Here is a 22994-nt window from a genome sequence, read left to right as displayed (position 1 = left end):
AGTACTAAAGCTTGGCGCGTTTTCGTAGCATTCTCGGTTTTGATCACGTTGCCACGTATCATTTTAGAATCCATGCGGGAGGATTTGAAATTCGAAAGACTCTGAATAACCGCATAGGGACTGATGGCGCCGGGAGATTCGAAATGTATGCATGTGAAGCAACGTGGCATTTCATTAGTGTAGGACCGCTAGGATCGAATTAGTATAAATAAGGATTTTAGTATTAGGATCCAGTGTGTTCATTTTGTACAAATTACTCACAAATTACTCAAGTACCAAGTGTTAAGAGAACGAGTTCGCTGAGAAATGTACGTATGACACCAACACCATTTTAAATACATTTGTATTTTCCTTTATTCAAGTATCTTTTCAATTCCTTTATCTTTTGTTCAATTTTCATTCGAAGCATTTTACATTTCTGCATTTAATACTCTTACACGTTATATTCATGTACTTCATATTTCTGCAATTTACACGCTTTCCATGTTTCTTTGTCGAAGTTATATTAACGTGTATAACAAGTTTATTTCGCATGATTAGTCATATGATCACATCACAAACAAGTTTTTGAAGCAAGAACCAACAAATACGAACCAAGTTATATCAAAAGACAATTGTTTGACTATGTCCTAGGATCAATCTAGTCGATCCTGCGAGTAACCAAAGTATAAATTATAGTTTGGAGGACTAGCGGTTGTTTACCGGAAATCACCGTAAACAGACTCCTATATATTTATCATTCCGAAATATGTTGGTCCCATTCTCAACCTTTGTGTGTCAGAGAGAAAGTTATTATATCAATGGATGTCAGTAAGGTGTTAGCACTATTTTAGGAAGTATGCGCTCTAAAGGGAAAATGGAGCTATAAAGGCCCATAAGCTGATCAGTAGTGCATATGAGTCCCATGTGTTCCACGTTGTTTAAGTTAGAATAACGTAGTAGAAAGTGATGGATGGAAGAGTTCAATAAAGTTTCATGGAGGATCAGAGAGATGATTGCTCCTAAGAATGGAAGTAAGACAATTTTGCACCAAGTGGGTAATATCATATTAGAGTCGTGGGGGAGGAAGTGAGGCATCAGGTGTATGGATTCTTAGTCGCAGTATCTGGCCAAGTGAAATTTTATAAGAATACTAGTAGCTAGATTGTAAGGTCTCTGGAAATTGTTAAGAATTTATAAGCAAAGAGTCATCAGTATCACATGTTGGTAAGAAATCAATAGTCATCACCATGAATATTTGAGAGTGTTGATTTTTCAAACAAATCAGAGTGGTGCATCCGAATGAGTAAGATGTAGGAAAAGGTTATAAGTTAATCAAGGATTGGAAATAAAAATATGGTTAGGAAAATAAGGTCTTAAGAAGTTGTGAAAGAATGAAGGTTGCATATAAAGGAAAATTGGAAGTTTGAGTATGTCAGAGATTTGTACCTTAGGCGGAGAAAAAACTCCCCAAAATCTCTCTCTCGCTAATCCCTACCACTAACCTTCACCCAAACTTCCAAACAAAACCTCCATAATTTTCTTCAAAATATAAAAATAAAACCTCCTAAATTTCCTTCATAATCTACAAACAAAACCTTATTACCATTATTACATTCACAAAATCTCACCTCTATAAACCATATCATAACAACCCCCTTCGAGTTCGTCTCCGCCATGCTGGATCTGTCTCACACCACCGCCACGTTGAATTTCATAAGTTCTATGATGTTCTTGTTGTTCTTTTACTATTTACGAGTTTGAATTGTGTTGGAATTTATGTGTCAATTTTGTTTGTTATTTGTGAGGGAAGAGTTGATTTGATTTTAGACGCAGAGAATTTTTTTTGGGGAAAAACAAATTTGCATCGTGAGGAAGAGAAATTGAAGTGCTAGTATATATATATATATATATATATATATATATATATATATATATATATATATATATATATATATATATATATATATATATATATATATATATATATATATATATATATAAAATTGCCACATGACTATCTTATTAGCATAAGTGTGATTTGAACACAAGTCAAATTAATTACTAAGAAATAGGAAAAATGGGCGCCCTCCCTTTATGTACTTTCTTTTATTTGTGTTTTTGTTTTATTATTATTATTTAATTATGATTTATTTTGGTTTGGGCCTGAAGCCTTTAGACCTCATGTTTTATTATTTAATTATGATTTATAGGGTTTATTTTGGTTTTTGCAAACCATTTTTGACATAAACCTAAAAACAACCTCAACTTGTCAAATTGTTTTCTTCATTTGATACAAACTATTTTTCATAAAAAGGATTTTGTTCAGTTCATTTCAACTTAAAATACAAAGAGATGCCTCAACCTTCATAGTGCGAGCATACAGGTAGATGTTTAACTGCTCGAATGTGATCTAACATTATTCTCTAAAAACAACCAACAAAAAACATTTTCTACCACGAACTACGAGACTTTGAGTTTCCCATTGCACTTGGGAATACGTAGGAGCAAGATTCAACATCTTGTCAAGCATATTAAATAAAAAACTAAAATTTCTCTTTCTCTTGTAAATACCTTTTTTAATAAACAAGCAACTGCAAACGACTTGTAAACACTTTTTTCCCTAAAACTAATGAGAAGATTCCCATTGAGTACAACAGATGTGAGGGTGATAATACCTTCCCCTCACATAACCGATACCCAAACCCAAAATTGGTTCTAACGACCATGTTTTCGTTCTTCAAGGGTTTATCGATGTTTCCCTTTAAATAAAAACTTCGGTGGCGACTGTGTAGTTATTTCAAGCATTAGTGTTCTTGAGTATTTTTCCCGCTACGACAGAGTACACCTGCTATGATACCTAGTGAAACACCCTAACTAAACTATGTGTTTATAATCATAATAGTTCAAGCATTTTTAGCTGGTAGTATGAACAATCATCATATATAAATGACACTAGTGTACATGTACAATGCAATAATCCCAAGTGAAATACATAATACAACATAATTTTAATACATATAATATCTAGACCATAGAAACCTGGATACAACATTCCAAAATACAATAGAAGCATAAAAAGAGTGAGCTTAATCTTCAAAGTTTTCATTGCATCTTCCCTTGTCATTTCATCTGGTCAAAGCTACCTGAAAAGATTACCACATTATTGGGGTGAGATACTATATCTCAATGGAGCTCACCTATCTCACGAGTCTGCTCAACTCTAATGTTACACAGAAGTACAAAAAACCTAAGTCCTAGTTCTTAAGGGATAACTAAATTAGTGATTCGAGGTACAATGAAGTCCCACCACACGAGAATGTTGACATGCAACCCCTATAGAAAATACTTACCAATGAGACATGTCCTCGTTTATGGGTTTGCATTTATAGCTAGGTGTATCTTCGATCATTAATTTCACGCACAAACACCTTATTTGCATTACGCCCCATATCAGTGTGCGAAGTGATCCCAAGCGAATTATATCACCGCCTTACGTTCCATTTTGTAATGTAGGGATCACATTGCGCCATATTTTGAGTTTGAAAACTACATTTAGCCCCTTGGAGTAAGAATATTCCATACACTCTATTCGGAATGGAACGTCATATTATGCCCTAGTAAGGAGAGTGACTTCATATTTTTCTCTACTTAGTAATTGCGAGTGAATAATTTACAGCTGCCTCCTTGCATTAGGTCCCATTTAAGGAGTGTGACTTCATATTATGCTCCATTTTTTAATGCAAGAGGACTTTATGCACATAAGGTTTTTCCATATTATGTTCCATTTCATGATGTAGATATCGCATTACTCCTAACTTAAGGTGTGGGAATATCATCTTATATCTCATTTAGAGTGTAAGTGTCACATTACACCCTGTTTAAGGAGCAAGACTTCACATTTTCCCCACTTAGGAATTGCGAGTGGATATGCAAAGGGGCAAATTTTTTCCGCATACAAGTACTATTAAGTACTTATAATTAACCTATTAGGGTTTCTTACTTATCCACCATTTATATGCGTTATTCAACTCAAGTTATTAAGCAAGGTATACTCCTCCATGTTCATTGAGGTTTCTGTTGTAAATGCATGCTAAACGATCTTATCCTATAGAACACAACCTGTTATATTGATATATTACCACTTACGTCGTTATATAACTCCATAATGCATAAGAAAGATCAAGCAAGTGAAATAGGAGAAACATAAGGGATGCAACAATTTATTTTATCATATAATCACAACAACTGAAACAACACAAATATTTAAACCAAATAGGATTCATGAAATCCAAACATACTAGTAAAGATAAGGAATAAAAGCATCAATAGATTTTCCCCATGAAGCAATCAATTTAATGGTCTGGATTATCCAAAATTTCAAAAGATCAATTGATTGAGTCAAGGGAGTAATCGATTGCTTGTACTTTCTATAATCAAGAAATTGGAAAACTGGATGATGTCAATTGATTGTCTCCATGGAGCAATCGATTACTCTAGTAATTTTTACAGAAATCCATCCATACAATAGATTGTGATGAACAAGAAATCAATTTTAGCCGCGAAATTGCTAAAATTTTCATTCAAACCCATATTTCCAGCTATTTAAACCTTATTATAACAAACCCTAATATCCATTAACATGTTATGATACTTAAATCAAGCAAAAAATAACAAATGTAATTTATTCACTAATAAATACAAAATTCATCATGTATTCAAAACTCAAGTAATGATTTTATAATATCAGAAAATTGCATTCACTATATTTGTATGAACACTCTAAGCATCAAACAAAAATCACCGTAAATATTTAACAACTATTATTCACAAGCATAGAAAAAGGGATAGCTTTTAATATCATGACATTCAATCAAACCCTCCCACATGCAAACAATTAGGGTCCGTTTGAGAGTTGATTTTTGGAAGGGAAGGCTTTGGAGGGTTGTGTTTATATCTTTAAATGTGTTTGATATTTTTAAAAAGCTTAAAAACAATATGATTTTATATGTTAATATAGTATATTGTTTTTTAAACATTTTATATATATCAAACACATATTAATATATAGAGGCAATCCTCCCGAGCCTTCCCCTCCAAGACCTTCCAAAAACCAGCTCTCAAACGTACCCTTATAAAACTCTAAATTTCCCCAAATCTATTTCTAAACAAGAACCCCGCCTTTTATAAAATTTGGAATTTTCTAATAATGGTGATGAAGTGAAGTGTATGATGATGAATGATGATCCAAATGTTGGTCTAACTATCTTCTTTCAAGAATTCACTGTATGTTAATGGTAGAATATTCATCATACAAATCCATGAAGAAGTAGCTTGAAGTGCAACAATGGAATAAGGAAGAAGAAGAGATAACCAAAAAAGTTAGAGAGAATAAGAAGAGATAACAAAATTAGTTAGGATATGCTCAAATTCTTCATTAGGTTGAGAATAGGTTGCATGAGTCCTTATATGCATCAACAAGATAACTAAGCTCTAATCAGAGATAAACTAAGCTTGATAATAAGTTGATGTGGCACTAATACAAGTGTGATGCTATTATACTATGTACAATACATGGAAATAATACTGGAAGAAATACTATATGCAAACAGCCCCCCTTAACTTGTACTGTGTATGCTACAAAGTTCCAACTTGGCCAGAGACTTAAGAGCATGAGAATGAAAGGGTTTCGTAAGCATGTCAGTTAATTGATCATGAGTAGAAATGGGAAGAAAGTGAATGAGCTTGGATTTAATTCTTTCTCGAACCACATGACAATCCAATTCAATGTGTTTACTTCGCTCGTGGAAGGTGGGATTATGAGCTAAATAAATTGCTGACTTTCTATCACAAAATATTGAAGCGGGTTAAGTGATTTCAACCATAAGATCTCGAAATAAATACTGCAGCCACTTAATTTCACATGTAATAAAGGCCAATGCTCTATACTCAGCTTTAATTGAGGATCTAGATGCAATATGTTTCTTCTTTGATCTCTAGCACAATAAGGAGGAGCCTAGCATCACACAATAACCTGTTATAGATTTTCTTGTATCAGGGCATCGAGCCTAGTCTAAATCAGCAACGCCAAACAGCTTTAATTCACTTGAAACATAAAATAGAATGCCAGAAGCTAGAACATACTTGAGATATCTCAAAACTCAAGTGGCAGCTTGAAAATGTGGGAGTCAAAGATGAGACATGAATTGGCTCAAGTGTTAGTCAGCATATGAAATATCAGGTCTGGAATTGGTCAAATATATCAATCTACCAATTAACCTACAATAAGAAGAAGGATCCTCTATGAGAGTACATTCATTAATGGAAAGCTTGATGTTGGGGTCAAAGGGAACTGAAGAGGGCTTAGTTGCAAGAACACCAGCATCTTGTAATAGCTCAAGAGTGTATTTCCTTTGGTTTAGAAAAATGCCTTATGTAGATCTTGCAGTTTCAAAACCTAGGAAATACCTGAGTTGGCCAAGGTCTTTAATTCTGAATTGTTGATTCAAGAGATATTTAACATGTTAGGACAACATCATCAACATACACAAGTAAGGCAGTAAACTGAGAGGCCTTATGTTTGATATAAAGAGAGTAATATGCTTCTGACTGGTTATATCAAAGAGAAACCAAGAAGGTAGATAGTTTGGAGTACCATTGTCTACTGACTTGTTTCAAGTTATACAATGATATTTGCAGTTTGCAAACTTTGGAGGGAGGATAACCAAATAAGTCAGATGGAAGAGACGTGTATACCTCTTCATGTAAGTCCCCATGCAAAAATGCATTGTTGACATCCAGCAGTTCTAAATACCATCCTTTAATATCTGCAAGTGAAAGGAGGACTCTAACAGTGGTATGTTTGGCAACAGGGGAGAATGTATAAAAGTAATCAATGCCTTCCATATGAGTATAATCCTTGGCCACCAATCTATCTTTATAACATTCAATGGAACCATATGCATTATGCTTAACCTTATAGACCAAACGACAGCCAATAGGTACCTTACTTGGAGGGAGATCCACCATAGTCCATGTTTAATTCTATGTAAGGGCCTTAAGTTCCACATCTATGGCTTTAACCCAACGGTCATGTTGAATGACTTTTTTATAGGTTATCGGTTCAGAAACAGAAGAAATGGAACAACAAAAGGTTTTATAGGAGGAAGAACATTTATCATAAGAAAGAACAGAGGAGAGAGGATAGGGAATGTTTGGATTAAGAGAGTTGAAGTGGGAGATAAAATGGCTATAGGTAGAATGATAGTAGTGATAGTCTGCTAAATAACTATGAGGGTCGGAGGCACGAGTAGATTGCCTAGAGGGATGACTGGAAGGTATAATGTGTTGTTCATGGTTATCTGGCAGTATGTTCTGTGAGTTATTATGAGTAGTAGTGGGAGGAGGTGATGGACCCTAAAGGATTATGGATAAAGGTGAACTAGGGCTATTGATGTCGAGAGGATTGTCTGTAGGAGTAGGGTTTAGATTAGACACATAAGTGGGATTGTCTGCAGGAGCAGGATTTAAAGGAGACGCAAAAATAGGACTGTTTAGTTATCCTGATGAATCAAACTCTCTATGTGTGCCAAAAGGGTCACAATCAGAGCTAGAAGACTGTTGTTATAGGCTATAGGAGGAGTTGGTATCATCAAGGAAGGCTAATATATCAGAAGAATTAGGGGACTGATGTGACAAGTCATGGTCATCATAGAAAGGGAAAGGCCATTGATTGGATGAAGAGTGGTTTGGTTTAGGAGAAGATTGACAAGGGCTGAAGGGAAAAAATGTTTCATAGAATGTCACATGTCTAGATACAAAGATATTATTTTGGTGAATATCATATAAAATATAGCCTTTAGTCCCATCTTTAAAACCTAAAAACACAGTCTTTCCAGCTTTTTGGTCAAATCTGGTTTTGTGTGTTTGGTTGGAGACAACATAACTCAAGCAATCAAACACTTTTAGGTGAATGATAGAGGGAGGTTGGTTATATAAGAGCTCATAGGGACATTTGTTAGGTTGTGTAAGGACAAGTCTTTTAATGAATCACTCCTTCGGATAAGAAAGTTTCAGATAAGGGGAGGAACTCAATGCCATTATCTAATCTAAACATTTATAGTAGTTTGGAATTGAGTGTCAATGTAGGCTAGGATCTGAATAATGCTATATTGGTTTGGTCTTTGGTTTTCAATAAAAACACCCTAGTATATTTACTATAATCACCAACAAGGGTAAAAAAGTATCTATTTCCTAGCATTGAGATAGTAGAGAAGGGAACCCAAATATCAACATATAAAATTTCAAAAGGTGCTTTAGATTTAGTGGTATTGTGAGAAAAAGATAACTTCTTTTCTTTACTAAAGTGGCAAGGATCACATGGAAAGGTATTATTACACTTTTAAGTAATGAAAGGAAATTTTTTTGAAACATGTTGTAGCCCTATAGGAGAAATGTGTCCTAATATTAAATGCCAAAGAAAAGAAGTATCTTGTATAGATGAGTTACAAACATGATTGTGTTGGGAAGAGTCAAGAACATATAAACCTCAATGAAGTCTAGTTGTACCAATCATTTCCTTGGAATGACTCGGCAGAATTTGACACGAGTTATTAGTGAATTAACAACATATTCATTGTTTTATACAAGTTTGGCTATAGAGAGTAAATTGACATGGAAACTATGGATGTATAGAACATTATGAAGGACTAGGGCTGAAGAGATAGCAACTCTGCCAGAAATAGATGCAGTGACATGGGAACCATTTGGCAAGTTAACATGGATAGGGATAATGGCTTTGTGTGAAGTAAAATTGGATAGATCAAAGGTGACATGGTCAGTAGCTCTTGTTTCAAGAATCCATAAATGAGAGTTCTTACCAGTTTCAAGACGAGAATGAGAGTTCAACACAAATGGTGACGTAGAAATGGAGTTGGCCTTAGAACTGATCTAAGATTGTTGAATCAATTCCAAAATGCTTTGATATTGCTCTTGAGTGAAGAAAATCGTTGACTGAGTTGAATCTTTCTTAAGAGGTAATTGACTTGTTTCAATAGAAGCAACAACTTTAAATTGTGAATTAGAAATGTTGGATTTTCCTTTACCTTTGAATCTAGGTGGATAACCATGTTTGAGAAAACAAGTCTCAACCGTGTGGTTGGTTCTTCCACGATGAGTACACACTCTATTTTGACCCTTAGCTCCCCCATATCCATTACTCTTGCCTTTGAAACTATTGTTTCCGGATCTGTTAGGATTGTTGCCAAAAGACGCATTCAAATGAAGGACCGTGGAATATTCAGAAACATTGTTATTGGAAATCGCATATTGAGAGTTATTGACTTCACTTTCTTGTTGAATAACAAGAGAAAATGTTTTATCAATATCTGGCAAAGGGTTCATCATCATGATTTGAGTCTTGGACTGTGCAAATTTCTCATTCAAACCCTTAAGAAATCGTATAACATAATCAAGTTCTCTATACTTTCTAATAGATGCAAGGGCACCACATGAGCAGGGTATAGCACAAGAACATGCACTAATTGGTCTATAAGCTTCTAGTTCATCCCACATGACTTTAATTTGTGTAAAGTAATTTGAAACATCAAGATTACCTTGACGAAATTTGTACAATTCTTCTTGAATATCGAATATGTGGTAAATGTCACCTTGTGAAAAACGGATCTGCAGATTTCTCCACACACCAACAACACTCTCAATCCATAGAACAGACTTAGCAACTGACTCTGAAATTGAACGGTAAATCCAGGCTAAGACCATAATGTTGCAGTGAATCCAAGGAGCATAAAGAACATTTAATACCAGAGGTTTTGGAAGTGTGTCATCGATGGATCTTTCCTTGTTCTTTGAAATCAACGCAATGTGCATTGACCTAGCCCAAGTATGATAGTTATTATCGTCAATAAGAGGAGTAACAAGAACGAGCGATGGATTTTCATTCCGATGTAAGTAATATGGATTGGAGGAACTCGTAGAGAAACCTGTGAAGCTCTGAAATGCCATCAATGGAAGACAGAAAAAGATTGATTACAAAATGAAGAAAAGAACAACAACGTCGCAGAGAGATGAAGAACGAATTGCAAATATTGAAAGGAAGAAAATGCAATCAATAAAGATGATGTATGAAAGAACGATGGCTACAAGAGCTTTTGAAGCTCTGATACCATGTTAATGGTGGAATATTCACCATGTTAATGGTGGAATATTCACCATACAAATCCATGAAGAAGTAGCTTGAAGTTCAACAATGGAATAAGGAAGAAGAAGGGATAACAGAAACAATTAGAGAGAATAAGAAGAGATAACAAAATTAGTTAGGATATGCTCAAATTCTTCATTAGGTTGAGAATAGGTTACATGAGTCTTTATATACATCAACAAGATAACTAAGCTCTAATGAGAGTTAAACTAAGCTAGATAATAAGCTGATGTGGCACTAATACAAGTGTGATGCTATTATACTATGTACAATACATAGAAATAATACTCGAAAAAAATACTATATGCTAACACTGTATTTATTTCTGAAAATTATTCTTGAATGTTAAATTTTTTTTTATTTTAATTCTTTAAGTTAAATTTTACAAAAAAGTATGTAGAAAACCTGTAAATTTTTCTGCGAATTTTAATTTTAAGATTTAAAACTAAATAGAATTCAGCATTTAAAAACTTTATCTAAAAAACAAATACATGAACGATAAACAAAAACGCAACAATTTACATAAATCAATTCATTATTTAAACGAAAATAAAAATTATAAAAGAGTCACATGAAAGTTTCGTGTCACTTTAATTACTAAATAATTCTAATAAGAGCTTAAAATAGAAGAATCTTCGTAAGACATGAGAAAAATTTGTGTTATTTTTATATGTTTTTTTCATATGACATGGACAAAATGGATACTAATCATCTTAAAATTTCAAACTAGATTGATCCAAATTAAGAGTCTGTCTAATATGTACTTCATAAAATTGGACTAAAGACGAATCATTATGTTTTTTTATATATAAAAAATTGAAATTGAAATTATAAAAAGTTTTTAAGTTTAGTCTAAAGAGACTTAACTTAAGTTTAGTTTTAAGTTTAGTTTAAAGAACTTCTTTATCTATTTGAGACGGGTGATTTAGGATCAATTTAAATTTAAAATCACCTCTTCAAATTGTTTTTGTTTTTCTATTAGTCAAATAAGTGATTTTTACATATATTTAGTGTTTTTTTTTTTTGTTATTTCGTCATTTTAGTGCGTCGTTGTTTGTTTTGATTTCCCGTCTTTGTGTGGTGTATTTTGTTTTTCGTCTTTGTGCAGTGGCCATTTATTTCAGGTTGAAAGCTGAGTTTAGATATAGCGCAAAATCAATTTATGACTTTGATGCCATTAACGCTACAGATCCGAAGACATGAATATTTCATATATTTCAATATAGTCAGTTATATTAACAAGCGTATGCAATTTGCCGTTTTATGTTTTAACATGGATGTTGTGAGTTTATTTACATATTCATCCTTTTTGTTTTTGCCAATTTTTAATTTTTATTGCAACATACTCTATCAAATAAATATTTATTTGGTAAAAAAAAGTTTAGTCTAAATAAAAGTATAAATTTTGATACAGCTATTCCTAATTTATTTTTTCCATATATTATTATTTTACCTTTAATTTTACGGAAATATTACTTTACATTGAAAGCTTCACTATTATATAATATTTTATATATCAAATATAATTTCAAATTCTAAATTAATATAATAAAAAATACTATTTATAATATATTTTTTGACGATAAAATATTATATTTTAAAACTTATAAAAAAATACTATGAATTAAAAGTTGTATAAAAATTATTTTCATTCAAAAATTAAAATATTTAATATAAATAGAAGAAGTTAAGATTTATTGTTATGTTTTTTTAATAAATTTAAATATACTCTATCATAAATTAATAACATGCACCGAGAAGCATTATGTAATAAAAAGTACTTAAAACGTACTTTATAGTTTTTTTTCTAAGAAGTCAATATTTTTACTTTGAAAATATAATCAAAACAATTAATTTTTAAGTTGGTCAAAGAATTAAAAAAAAATCTCAATATTTACTAATTAAAAATGACCATATTTTATCATTTAAATATAATACTAGTTTGTTTAAGAAACTTTAAAATATATTGAGTAAAATATTTATATAAATATTTTACTTTAATATTTTAATTTAGTAAAATGCTTTTGTTTTGTACTTTGAATGAATGCATTTGAATGTTATAATTCAAATGTATTTGGTCCAAGTAGAAGACAAAAAACATTTAGCTTTTGAAACTTTAATGGTAATATTTTATATGGAAGGAGTATTAAATAGTTTCATTGAATTATATAATATCATTAAAGTAAAAAAGATATATACAAAATATTTTATTAGATTTAATTTTATATTGAAAGAATGCATTAAAGATGTACCAGAGAAAAAAAATACATAAAATGAATAATTAAACTCTATAAGTTGAGCGAGGGATGACACACATTTTGTGTGATCAATGCATAATGCATAAGTAAACATTCATCTAAGTCGATACTTTCTCTTCTCTATTTTATTTTTTATTTCTATTCCATCAGAAGATTTTAAAAGTAATTTATTTTTTTCTCTTCTTCCTCCTTTTGAAATCACCAACATGAATACTGAAAGAATGATTAAATGGATGCCTGCTTACAATCCAAATCACTCGTCATATAATTCTCATTCCTCATCGTCAACTACTACCAACAATTTTGGCAGTCATGCTCCTGGAATTAGGAAAGCAATGCAGATGCTTGAAGTTCAATTTGGACGCTCAAATGCATCATTAGTTAATAATAATAATCATATTAATGATGTCGTTAACACCAACAATATGATGATGAATACTTCTCGTGATTCGTATCGTCATGATCTCTATGCAGGTTCATCAACACAATCACAAGGATCCTCATCTCAAAAGATTAATGTTGCTGTTGCAGATGGTGATGATGTTGGGGTTAGTAAGAGGAACAACACGAAGAGGGGGAAGGACAATACTGATGATGGTAGAATCCACAGCTTACCATTCAAGAAACATGGACCGTACACATGTCCAAAGTGTCATGAAGTACTCGATACATCCCAAAAATTTGCTAATCATGTGGCATCCGTTCACTATAAATTTGAAAGTGAAGAAGAGAGAAAAAAGAGATACATGTCCAGGATCCGAAAGAGATCAAATCTTAAAATTCAAAAGCTTAATGATGGAACAACTACTTTTGTCCCTGTTGCCGCTTCTTCTAATCGATTTCATGCCTCTTCTTCGAATTCGTTCAATGTTACCACTTCTTCTAATCGGTTGCATGCCTCTTCTTCAAATCAATTCAATGTTGCAACTTCTTCTAATCGGTTGCATGCCACTTCTAATCAGTTCAATATTGCAACTTCTTCTAATTGGTTTCATGCCCCTTCTTCTAATCAGTTCAATGTTGCAACTTCTTCTAATTCGTTCTATGCCTCTTCTTCTAATCAGTTCCATGTTGCAACTTCTTCTAATCTGTTTCATGCCTCTTCTTCTAATCCATTCAATGTTGCAACTTCTTCTAATCCGTTTAATGTTTCTTCTATCAATGATGATAATAAGAGTCTGTCTGATCCCCCTCCTCCTCAAGTGAAAGTCAAATTGGAGCCAAAAGATGATTAATATCTTATTTACATGTTCAATTTGCAATGTTTATTTCTTTTTTTAATTGTCGACATAATTACTCTATTTGTTTGTCGTACTTGGTCTTTAGGCATATTTTAATTGTGATCTTCAATTTAGTTTTAATTTCATGTTTAATTAGTTAATCTTTCTTGTGTACTCTCTTCTCATTTTTGTGTACCAACATCAATTACATAATTAATCAATCCTTTATTTTATTTTTTTCCCTAAAGTTGAAAATATAGTCCTTTCATTTAAATTTTTTATGTGAGTTTTCAAAGTTTACTTATATTCTCCTCACAACATGTGACTTGCATTGGGTTGTCTCGTAGCTTGATTATTGAGTAGCAAGCAACCTATGGGTAATGTCATAAGCCACAGGTTAGGCTTTTCAAAATATATCATTTATTTAATGAAATTGAGTCATATTCTATTATTTTTTAAATTAAATTTTACAAATTTAATATAAAACAAATACTATTTTAACAAAAAGTAAATTGACTGATTTTATTATCGATTTATTAATATTAAATAAATAAATTACAATAAATTAATAAATAATTTTATATTGTAAAAAGTATAAATATTTTAATAAAAATTTATAAATTTAATATAAAATAAATACTATTTTAACAAAAAGTAAATTGACTGATTTTATTACCAATTTAAAAAAAATTAATTACTATAAATTAATAAATAACTTTATATTCTAAAAAGTATAACTAAATTTAATAAAAATAAGTTTTTTAAAATACTATTTTGTAATATAAAAAAAAAAATCTTTATCTTAAAACCTTAATATGTTTTAGACTAATTTAGAAATCCATGGCTAGCTTTATATTCGACTCCAAGTCTTGGAGCTTCATTTACATGTCTTTAAATGCTTTAATAATCCAACAATATATATATATATATATATATATATATATATATATATATATATATATATATATATATATATATATATATATATATATATATATATCAAATGAGAACTTTGGTTAATAATAACCTTACAATTTAAAATCAATGCATCAGATTTTACTTAAACTTTAAGAGATAATAATTAATAGTTAGATTCTGATTTAAATACATATCACATAGATACATATATGAGCATTGATTCTAAATCGTATGGTTATTATTAAAAGTTTCCAGTTCTCATAATAACCAAAGTTCTTATTTGATACATCCCCACATATATATATATATATATATATATATATATATATATATATATATATATATATATATATATATATATATATATATATATATATATATATATAGAGAGAGAGGAGGGATCAAATTACACCCGAAGAGTTACACCACAAGTTACACTCATCCAATAACTACATCTCGAATTAATATTTTTTAAATTCAACCGTTGGATTGAAACATAATATCATATAGATCATACCTATAAAGTTTGAGCTTAATCTATAATGATTTGCTATGTCATTGGATTACATCAAAATTAACATTATATGAAAGCTCATTTTGACGTTAATCTTTGGATATCTTGATGATATAGTAAATCATTATAGATTAAGCTCAAACTTTATAGGTATGATCTATATGATATTATGTTTCAATCCAACGGTTGAATTTAAAAAATATTAATTCGAGATGTAGTTATTGAACGAGTGTAACTCGTGGTGTAACTCTTCGGGTGTAATTTGATCCCTCCTCATATATATATATATATATATATATATATATATATATATATATATATATATATATATATATATATATATGCTTTAAACAATTGGGAAAAGAACGAATAAAATCCACCGAAGTTTTAAAACAAAACTAATAAAACAAAAAATTAAGAGTACGTGGGTTGGTTATGCAAGAGGAAGGTGTTAGCACCCCTCACATTTTTGATACTCTAAAGAAACCTTTTGAAAAGCTGTGTTAAGGCTAAAAGTGGTTGTTTGCAAAAAGATTGTGGAGATAAAAAAAGAAGTGATTTTTATGATTTTTGTTTGACAAGACTTCTTGAGTCTTATGCCTACGTACTATCCAAGTGAAATGAAGGATCAAAACCTAGTATGAGACATTATGTCAACTTTAAGGGGAAAACTCAACTAATCACCCACAAGTATGAGACAATGGACCTTTGCATCATCATGAGGAAAAGCTCAAGCTTGGATAGAAATCAACAAGCATGCCTCAAACTCTCAAGTGGAAAAGTCAACATCTTTTAAATACTATAGGGATAGGAGAATTACATCTCAACTATGAAGATGACTCATGTCTAATCTTTTGAGAAAAAGGTTTAAAAGAAAAGTGCACAAAGGGCACAAAAGATTTTAATGAGTTTTATCTTTGTTAAGTCTTTTGAAATTGTTTTAATATGCATAACATGTTTTAGCATTTATTATGAAAAGAAAGTTTTGAAAATGCACTTGACAAAGTCAAGGTTTTTATTGAAAGTGGTTCAAGTTTAAGAAAACAATAAGGTTTTGAAAAAAAGGAAGAAGATTTTGAAAATTTAAGACGGGGAAGAGATAAAGAGACTATCCTAAAGGACAAAGTAAAAGATAGAAAAAGAAAGATCTAACCACGTAAGAAGAAAGCATTTGAGAATAAGTAAAAATGAGCATTACTTTTCCTTTAGATTAAGCCACAAGTAAAACATCAGATGAAACCAAATTATAAGCAGATGAAAGTCCAATTGCATCAGATAAGCTCAAAGCATCAGATGAACAATGAAAAGGTTGTAGATGAATTCCACTGCTTATTAAGGAAAAGGTAACCAGAGTATAAAGGTCAAAAGTCGACATCCAAAACAATGGATAATAACCATTACTCCAAGATTAGAGATATAATTTTTTTAGGATTTTTCCTTTATTAATGTCTTTAAAAGAAAAAGAAATGCCCAAGGGGGAAAGAGAAAAAAACATGAAACTAAATGGCATAAACATAAACAAACAATATGAAATGTAATGCTTAAAGATAAATTGCATAAAGTAAAGAGCGAGAATAAAAGGCAAGAATTAAAATGGCAAGAAATTAAAGTAAAGTTAGCACGATAATAATGTTAGAATTAATGATCCGATTTGGGAAAAATTTAGCGCTATGTTAAGCAATCGTAGATGTACTTATATAGAAATAGCATCCATGAGGCCGGTCAATAATAATTTATGTACCATACTTGTTAAAGATATTATAGGGATCATTCTCCTAAAACAAGTAGCACAAGTAAAAACCAAAAAGGGATCAAGCACAAGGCAAGGAGATTGGTCCATTACTTCAATCATTCTTCATGATAACATAGGACAAACTTATCACCAATCCAAAGTACCTCAAATGATTCAATGATCAATGGGAGTTAGAATTGAAATGATGAAAGCTCATCAAGTATCAGTGTAAACTTCATGAACAAGATGGATCCTTAATCATCCAATTGATCAAAAAAGAAGAAGAATAGAGACAGGGCCGACCCTGTGCATGTGCAGGAAGTGCTACAGCACAAGGCCTCAAATTTTGGGAGGCCCCAAATTTTTAAAAAGTTCAATTTTTTTATAAATATTATTCAAAATAAATAAAATGTTATAATAAAAATGCTATGATAAAAATTTAATACATATAAAAATTGAGATAGATCAAAATTCAAAATAATTATAATTAAATATATTATTAATGAATATATAATTATATTTTTTATATGTCTTTTTTAATTATTATAATTGAATTTATATTTTAAATTTGGGCCCTTTTTCAAAATTAGAACGGGGCCTCTGCGTTGATTGGGCCGGCCCTGAATAGAGAGATAAAGAGAGAAAGATCAACCAAATTGAATCACAACATTGATCAAGTCATTATTAAGATCAACCACCTCTCTTGGTGGATTAAGGTGATAAACCAATTACCAACATAAAGTACCAAAAATTATTCAATTAATCATTTAATGGTAGATTTGAATTGATGAAGGTTCCTTCAACCTCATAAACATCCAAAGTCCATTGATATTGATGAGACTTATTGTCAAAGAAATCATGATCCAAGGCACCAGAAGTCAACACAATATAAATGCAATAATAACAATTCAAAATGAAATGAAAATGATTTTTAAATTGACTTTTAATTGAAAACAAAAGGGAAATGCCAAAGTATATTCAAAACATCAAATAAATGGTAAAAAAACAGAGAAATCAGAAATGGTTCAAAATATTTTTAGAAATTTTTGGATAAATTAAAAATGCATAAAACTATTTTAAAACCAATTATAACAAAGGAAATAAGATAAAACTCAAATAAAATATCAATAATGAAAATAAATATTTGAAGAAAAAAAACACTAAGTGTAAAATATTTTTGTGAATCTTTTGGTAATTTTCTAGTGAAAATATGAATTAAAATTAACTTTATATAAAAAACAAAATAAAAATGAAATAAAGAAAAATAAATAAATCAAAAAATGTTGTAGCCATCAGATATGAGTTCATTAATCTAGGTGGCGCATCACATGGCTCAAATTCCGAGGTATATGGTGGAATTCTTTTAAAAACACGCAACATATCATTTTTGAATGAGCCAACCAAATTAAAACAAATGTCAACACGTTATTGGTGGAAACATAAAACAAACTCAAGCCACCACATTTGCAGTTCCGGTCATCTTCTCTAGTGGATTGTCACCGTAGTTTGGATGTTTGGTAACGTTAGAGAACGAGACGAACACCATTGTAACTGTCTCATCACCGCGAACACAACCATTAGTTCCACTTTCATTTGTTCAAAGTGTGCTAAGAGAATTTTACAGAAATCATGGTAAAACCAAAAATGAAAAATCAAAACTAAATTTTGTATACAATGAATCAAAGCAACAAGAGGTAGGGTAAATAATTATGGAGTGATAAGCAAGACAATGGTATCTTATTTCAGTTAAAAAGATGCTCTAAACTACCTTGTCCAAGTATGATCAAAAGTGATGAACGAGGTGACTTGGCTAGGGTGTTTCAGAAGGTCTTAGAGCTTTGTTCTTGTTGCTATAGCTTTAGAGGATGTTGAAGGTGCTAATGGAATCAAGAAATGGAGTTGAATTAGCTTAGAATTTGAGAACAATTTCAAAAAAAAAATGAGAGAAATTCTGAGTACGAGGAGAGCTTTCAGGGGCTTTCTAAGCTTGGTTTTTGAGTGCAGAAGCTCATACGTGTGAAAATTAGTTAGAATTCGTGTGAATTGAGTGTGAACAAAGCCTTATCAAAACTTTAGTGGGAAGCATTCAAAACGCAACGCATTCTTCTTGATTTTGGGTCGTTTTGCATCTTGGTACATCATTTAACATCACCAGGCATTAAACACGTGCAAATTTGGGCTTGAAATGGAGAATTTGAGTGAAATGCAAAACTGATTTTGAGCAAAATTCAATTGCAAATGGCCATGTTCAAACCTATGTGAAATCTTGTACACATCACAATTGCCTTTCATGGGAAACATAAAAGCAATTGAAATGAAAACTTACACAATTTAAAACACAAATTCAATTAAAAATAAATAACCAACCATAACCAATAATCCATTTTCAAAGTTCAGTTTTTTCCGCTACAACAAATTCTACATCCTTTTTATGTATCCTTCTTAGCTATTTCATTGCATAACCATATAAAAATCTCATAATAATTCACTTCCAATTTCATCTTTAAGTGTTAAGATTGATTACTTAGTAGCTAAGAGAATTAGTTAGTTAGGCCAATAATAAACTTTCCCATGATTTTATCATTTGAACTCTTGAATATAATTTCAAGTTTCCCTTCTTTTGTAACTCAATTCAGAATAATGAGAATCATTTTTTCTCTCTCTTCATTCATTCAATCTTCATTTCTTCTCCTTTAATGCTTCAGCGTAGTTACTTCAATATGGTACCATCCGCCATATCGATCCATCCTCCTCTATTTCAATTTTGAGTTCATCCCCTTTCTCCATCATGGCACCGCCGCGGGTTCAACCTCTCGGTCCTTTTCCCGATCCAACTTTGCCATATTTTTTTCATCCTAGTGTTGGCCTCGGATCTGTAACAGTGTCTCTGAAGCTCGGTGGTTCCAACTACCACTCTTGGGCGTGTTCCATGAAGAGAGCTCTTGGTTCAAATTTGAAGATTGAATTCACCGAATGCAGTATTCCTGCTCCAATTAATCTGTTTGATCCATCGATCCAAGCTTAGAATCGTTGTAACATATTAGTGCATTCTTGGATCATGAATTTTGTTTCTGAATCCAATGTGCAATCCATCATTTTCACGAAAAATATTGTTGATGTGTGGAATGACCTTAAAGAGTGATTCTCACAAGGTGATCTCATCTGCATCTCTGAACTTTAATAAGAAATCTACAATCTCAAGCATGATACTTAATCGATAACTGAATTCTTATCTGATTTAAAGATTCTTTAGGAAGAGCTTGATTTATACTTTCTTTTACCTATATGTACTTGTCGAATTAAATGCTCTTGTGAAGCTATGCGAAATGCTAGATCCAATCATCAATCGTTGCATATCATTAGGTTTCTAACTAGATTGAATAATCAATTTGCTGTTGTAAAGTCTCAAATTCTGTTAATGGATCCTTTTCCTCCATTTAACAATATATTTTCCATGGTGATGCAACATTAGAGGAAAAATTAACTACAAAACCCTAATGATGATTCTCAAACATTGATTAATGTTGTTGATTCAAAAAGGTTTGGTTCCAAGTCCAATTCATCCAAATCTAGTGTTCGTGTGTGCATATTCTGCGGTAAAACTAATCATATTGTGGAAAATTATTTCAAGAAACATGGTGTTCCGCCTCATATGTAGAAATAGTTTCCTAATGAAGCACACATTGCTACTTCAGAATAAGGTGACCTTGGATCTGCTTCCAACGTTCTTGACATGAAAAATGGTCTTCACCTATGACTCAAGAACAATTCAGTCTTCTAATGGAATCAATTCATAAGTATATCCTTGACCAAGTTACAAGGACTATTTCCTCTAATCAAGTTACCGTTGGTCATTCATCAACAGGTAATGCTCAGTCTCCTTCACCTCAATATAATCCTGATTCTTGGATCATCGATTCAGGAGATAATAATCACATATGTGGCTCTATCCATCGGTTTCATTCCTATAGTGAAATTTTACCTGTCAATGTTAGATCACCTAATGGCCAATACTTAGTAGCTAAACACTCTGGTACTGTCAATTTTTCTCCTAGTTTAATTGTGTTAAATGTACTGTTTATACCTTAATTATCCTTAAATCTTTTATGTGTCTCAAAATTATATGAGTTTTCAAACTGTAATGTAAATATTTGTGGTTCACATTGTTTTATTTATGGCAAAATATCATTGAAGATGAATGGTTCTTGAGAATCATTTTTTCTCTCCCTCTCTGCATTCATTCAATCTTCATTTCTTTTCCTTTAATGCTTCACTGTAGCTACTTCAATATTTAGGGTTCTATTCAATTCTTCCTTAATTAAGAAAATTGTTAAATTCTTAACTGAAACTCAAATTTAACTACCTCATTCTATATTCAGTTACTAACATTTGGATTCAGATCTTCTTATTCATCTTTATCATAATCATTACCAATGCCTAAATCTTTTGAAGAAAAATATGGAGCTCAATACATCAATTTATTTACTCATTTAGCATCAACAAAATCTAAAAACAATTATCTAAAAAATTGGTTTTAAATTGGATTTGTGTGTTAAAATTTTAAATTTAATTGTTAGATGGAGTATGAGTTAAATTTTTCTAGGATTATTTTTAAATTGTATGGGTTTTAATACGAATATGTTCAAGGTTACGATAAAGATGAAGAAGGATAAGAGTGAAGAAGATGAATAAATATCAAAAACATTATGTGTTGGTGGTGTATTTTTAGATTCAACGGACTTTTAATTTCCAACTGTTTAATTTTTTTAGCCAAATATAATGGTTAAATTTTAAATAAAAAATAACAGAAGTCCATGGTCGACACTCAATAGTATTTCTTCACCTTAGACATTTATAGTTAAAAGTTAACAAAATTACAAAATAGACTAACTTGATTAAAGAAATTATACCTAAAGGACTTTAAAGTAATATTTATTAACTAAGAGACTAAAGTATAAATTATATTAAATGACAAAAAGTCTAATAAAGCTTTTAAAATGGTATAAGTGTAATCAAATAATTGTGCTTAAAATGTGTAAGTCACATTAGAAGCATGTGTTCTAATTAAAATATGTGACTTTCTGCATTAAAAGATGCGTATTATACTCTCTCTGTCTTATAATAAGTGTCACATTTGCACTTTTTCTATGTCTCAAAATAAATGTCTCTTTAGAATATCAATACAACATTTATTATTTTTTTCCACTACTATACTCCTATTTATTAACTTTCTCACTTTTTAACAACTTCTCTACCTATCATAAATAAGAGTATTGAATCAAACATGAAAATTATATTTATTTAAAATTTTAATAAATTTTAATTCTTCTAATATAAAAATTTTATGCAACGGAAAAAAATAAAGTTATCGTTAAAAAGTTAAATAATAACGCGAACAAATTTAATATTGATTCAATTATTTTGTAAATAATGCCAAACAAATATTTATAGATGAAAAATAAGATTTATATATAAAATATTCTTAATTATTTTATTATCACAAGAATAGAAATAATATATAGTTGTTGAGTCAAACATGAAAATTATATTTATTTTAAATTTTAAATTTTTTAATCAAGAATATATATTAATTTAAATATTTAAATATGAAAATTAATCAACTACTTATTGTTACTTAATATTTTAAATTTAAAAGTAAATATTTACAAATTAAATGAAAATTTAATATTTATATAAATTAACATCGTTAATATTACATTATTCAAAATATTGAATATTAATGGAAACATGAAGTTACTGATTAAAATATTTTGAAATTAACGGGAACTTGAAGTTACTGATTAAAATATTGAATACACGAACATGAAATTATTGATCAAAATATTGAATATTAACGGGAACATGAGATTAACGGGAACCTGAAGTTACTGATTAAAATATTGAATATTAATGGAAACATGAAGTTACTGATCACAATATTGAATATTAACGAGAACCTAGAATTACTGATTAAAATATTGAATATTAACAACGGAAACATGAAGTTACTGATCAAAATAGTGAATATTAACGGGAACATAAAGTTACTGATCATAATATTGAATATTAACGGAAACCTGAAATTAATGATCACAATATTGAATATTAACGGGAACCGGAAGTTACTGATTAAAATATTGAATATTAACAATGA

General features: G+C 30.6%; 1 protein-coding gene across 1 annotated transcript; it reads right to left on the bottom strand.

Moving 5' to 3' along the window:
- Window positions 1–8928: 8928 nt before the first annotated feature.
- LOC131646175 (uncharacterized) lies at window positions 8929–10002 on the bottom strand. The gene has a single exon (XM_058916302.1). The coding sequence runs from the start codon at window positions 10000–10002 to the stop codon at window positions 8929–8931; it is 1074 nt and encodes a 357-aa protein (XP_058772285.1).
- Between the last annotated feature and the right edge of the window lie 12992 nt (window positions 10003–22994).

This window comes from Vicia villosa, linkage group LG2 (assembly GCF_029867415.1).
Source record: "Vicia villosa cultivar HV-30 ecotype Madison, WI linkage group LG2, Vvil1.0, whole genome shotgun sequence".
Lineage (NCBI taxonomy): Eukaryota > Viridiplantae > Streptophyta > Magnoliopsida > Fabales > Fabaceae > Vicia > Vicia villosa.
This window is presented reverse-complemented; position numbering and strand designations above follow the sequence as displayed.

What these genes read in the sequence shown, in the direction of transcription:
- LOC131646175 (XM_058916302.1), bottom strand. Translation starts at nt 10,002, where the DNA reads ATGGCATTTCAGAGCTTCACAGGTTTCTCTACGAGTTCCTCCAATCCA.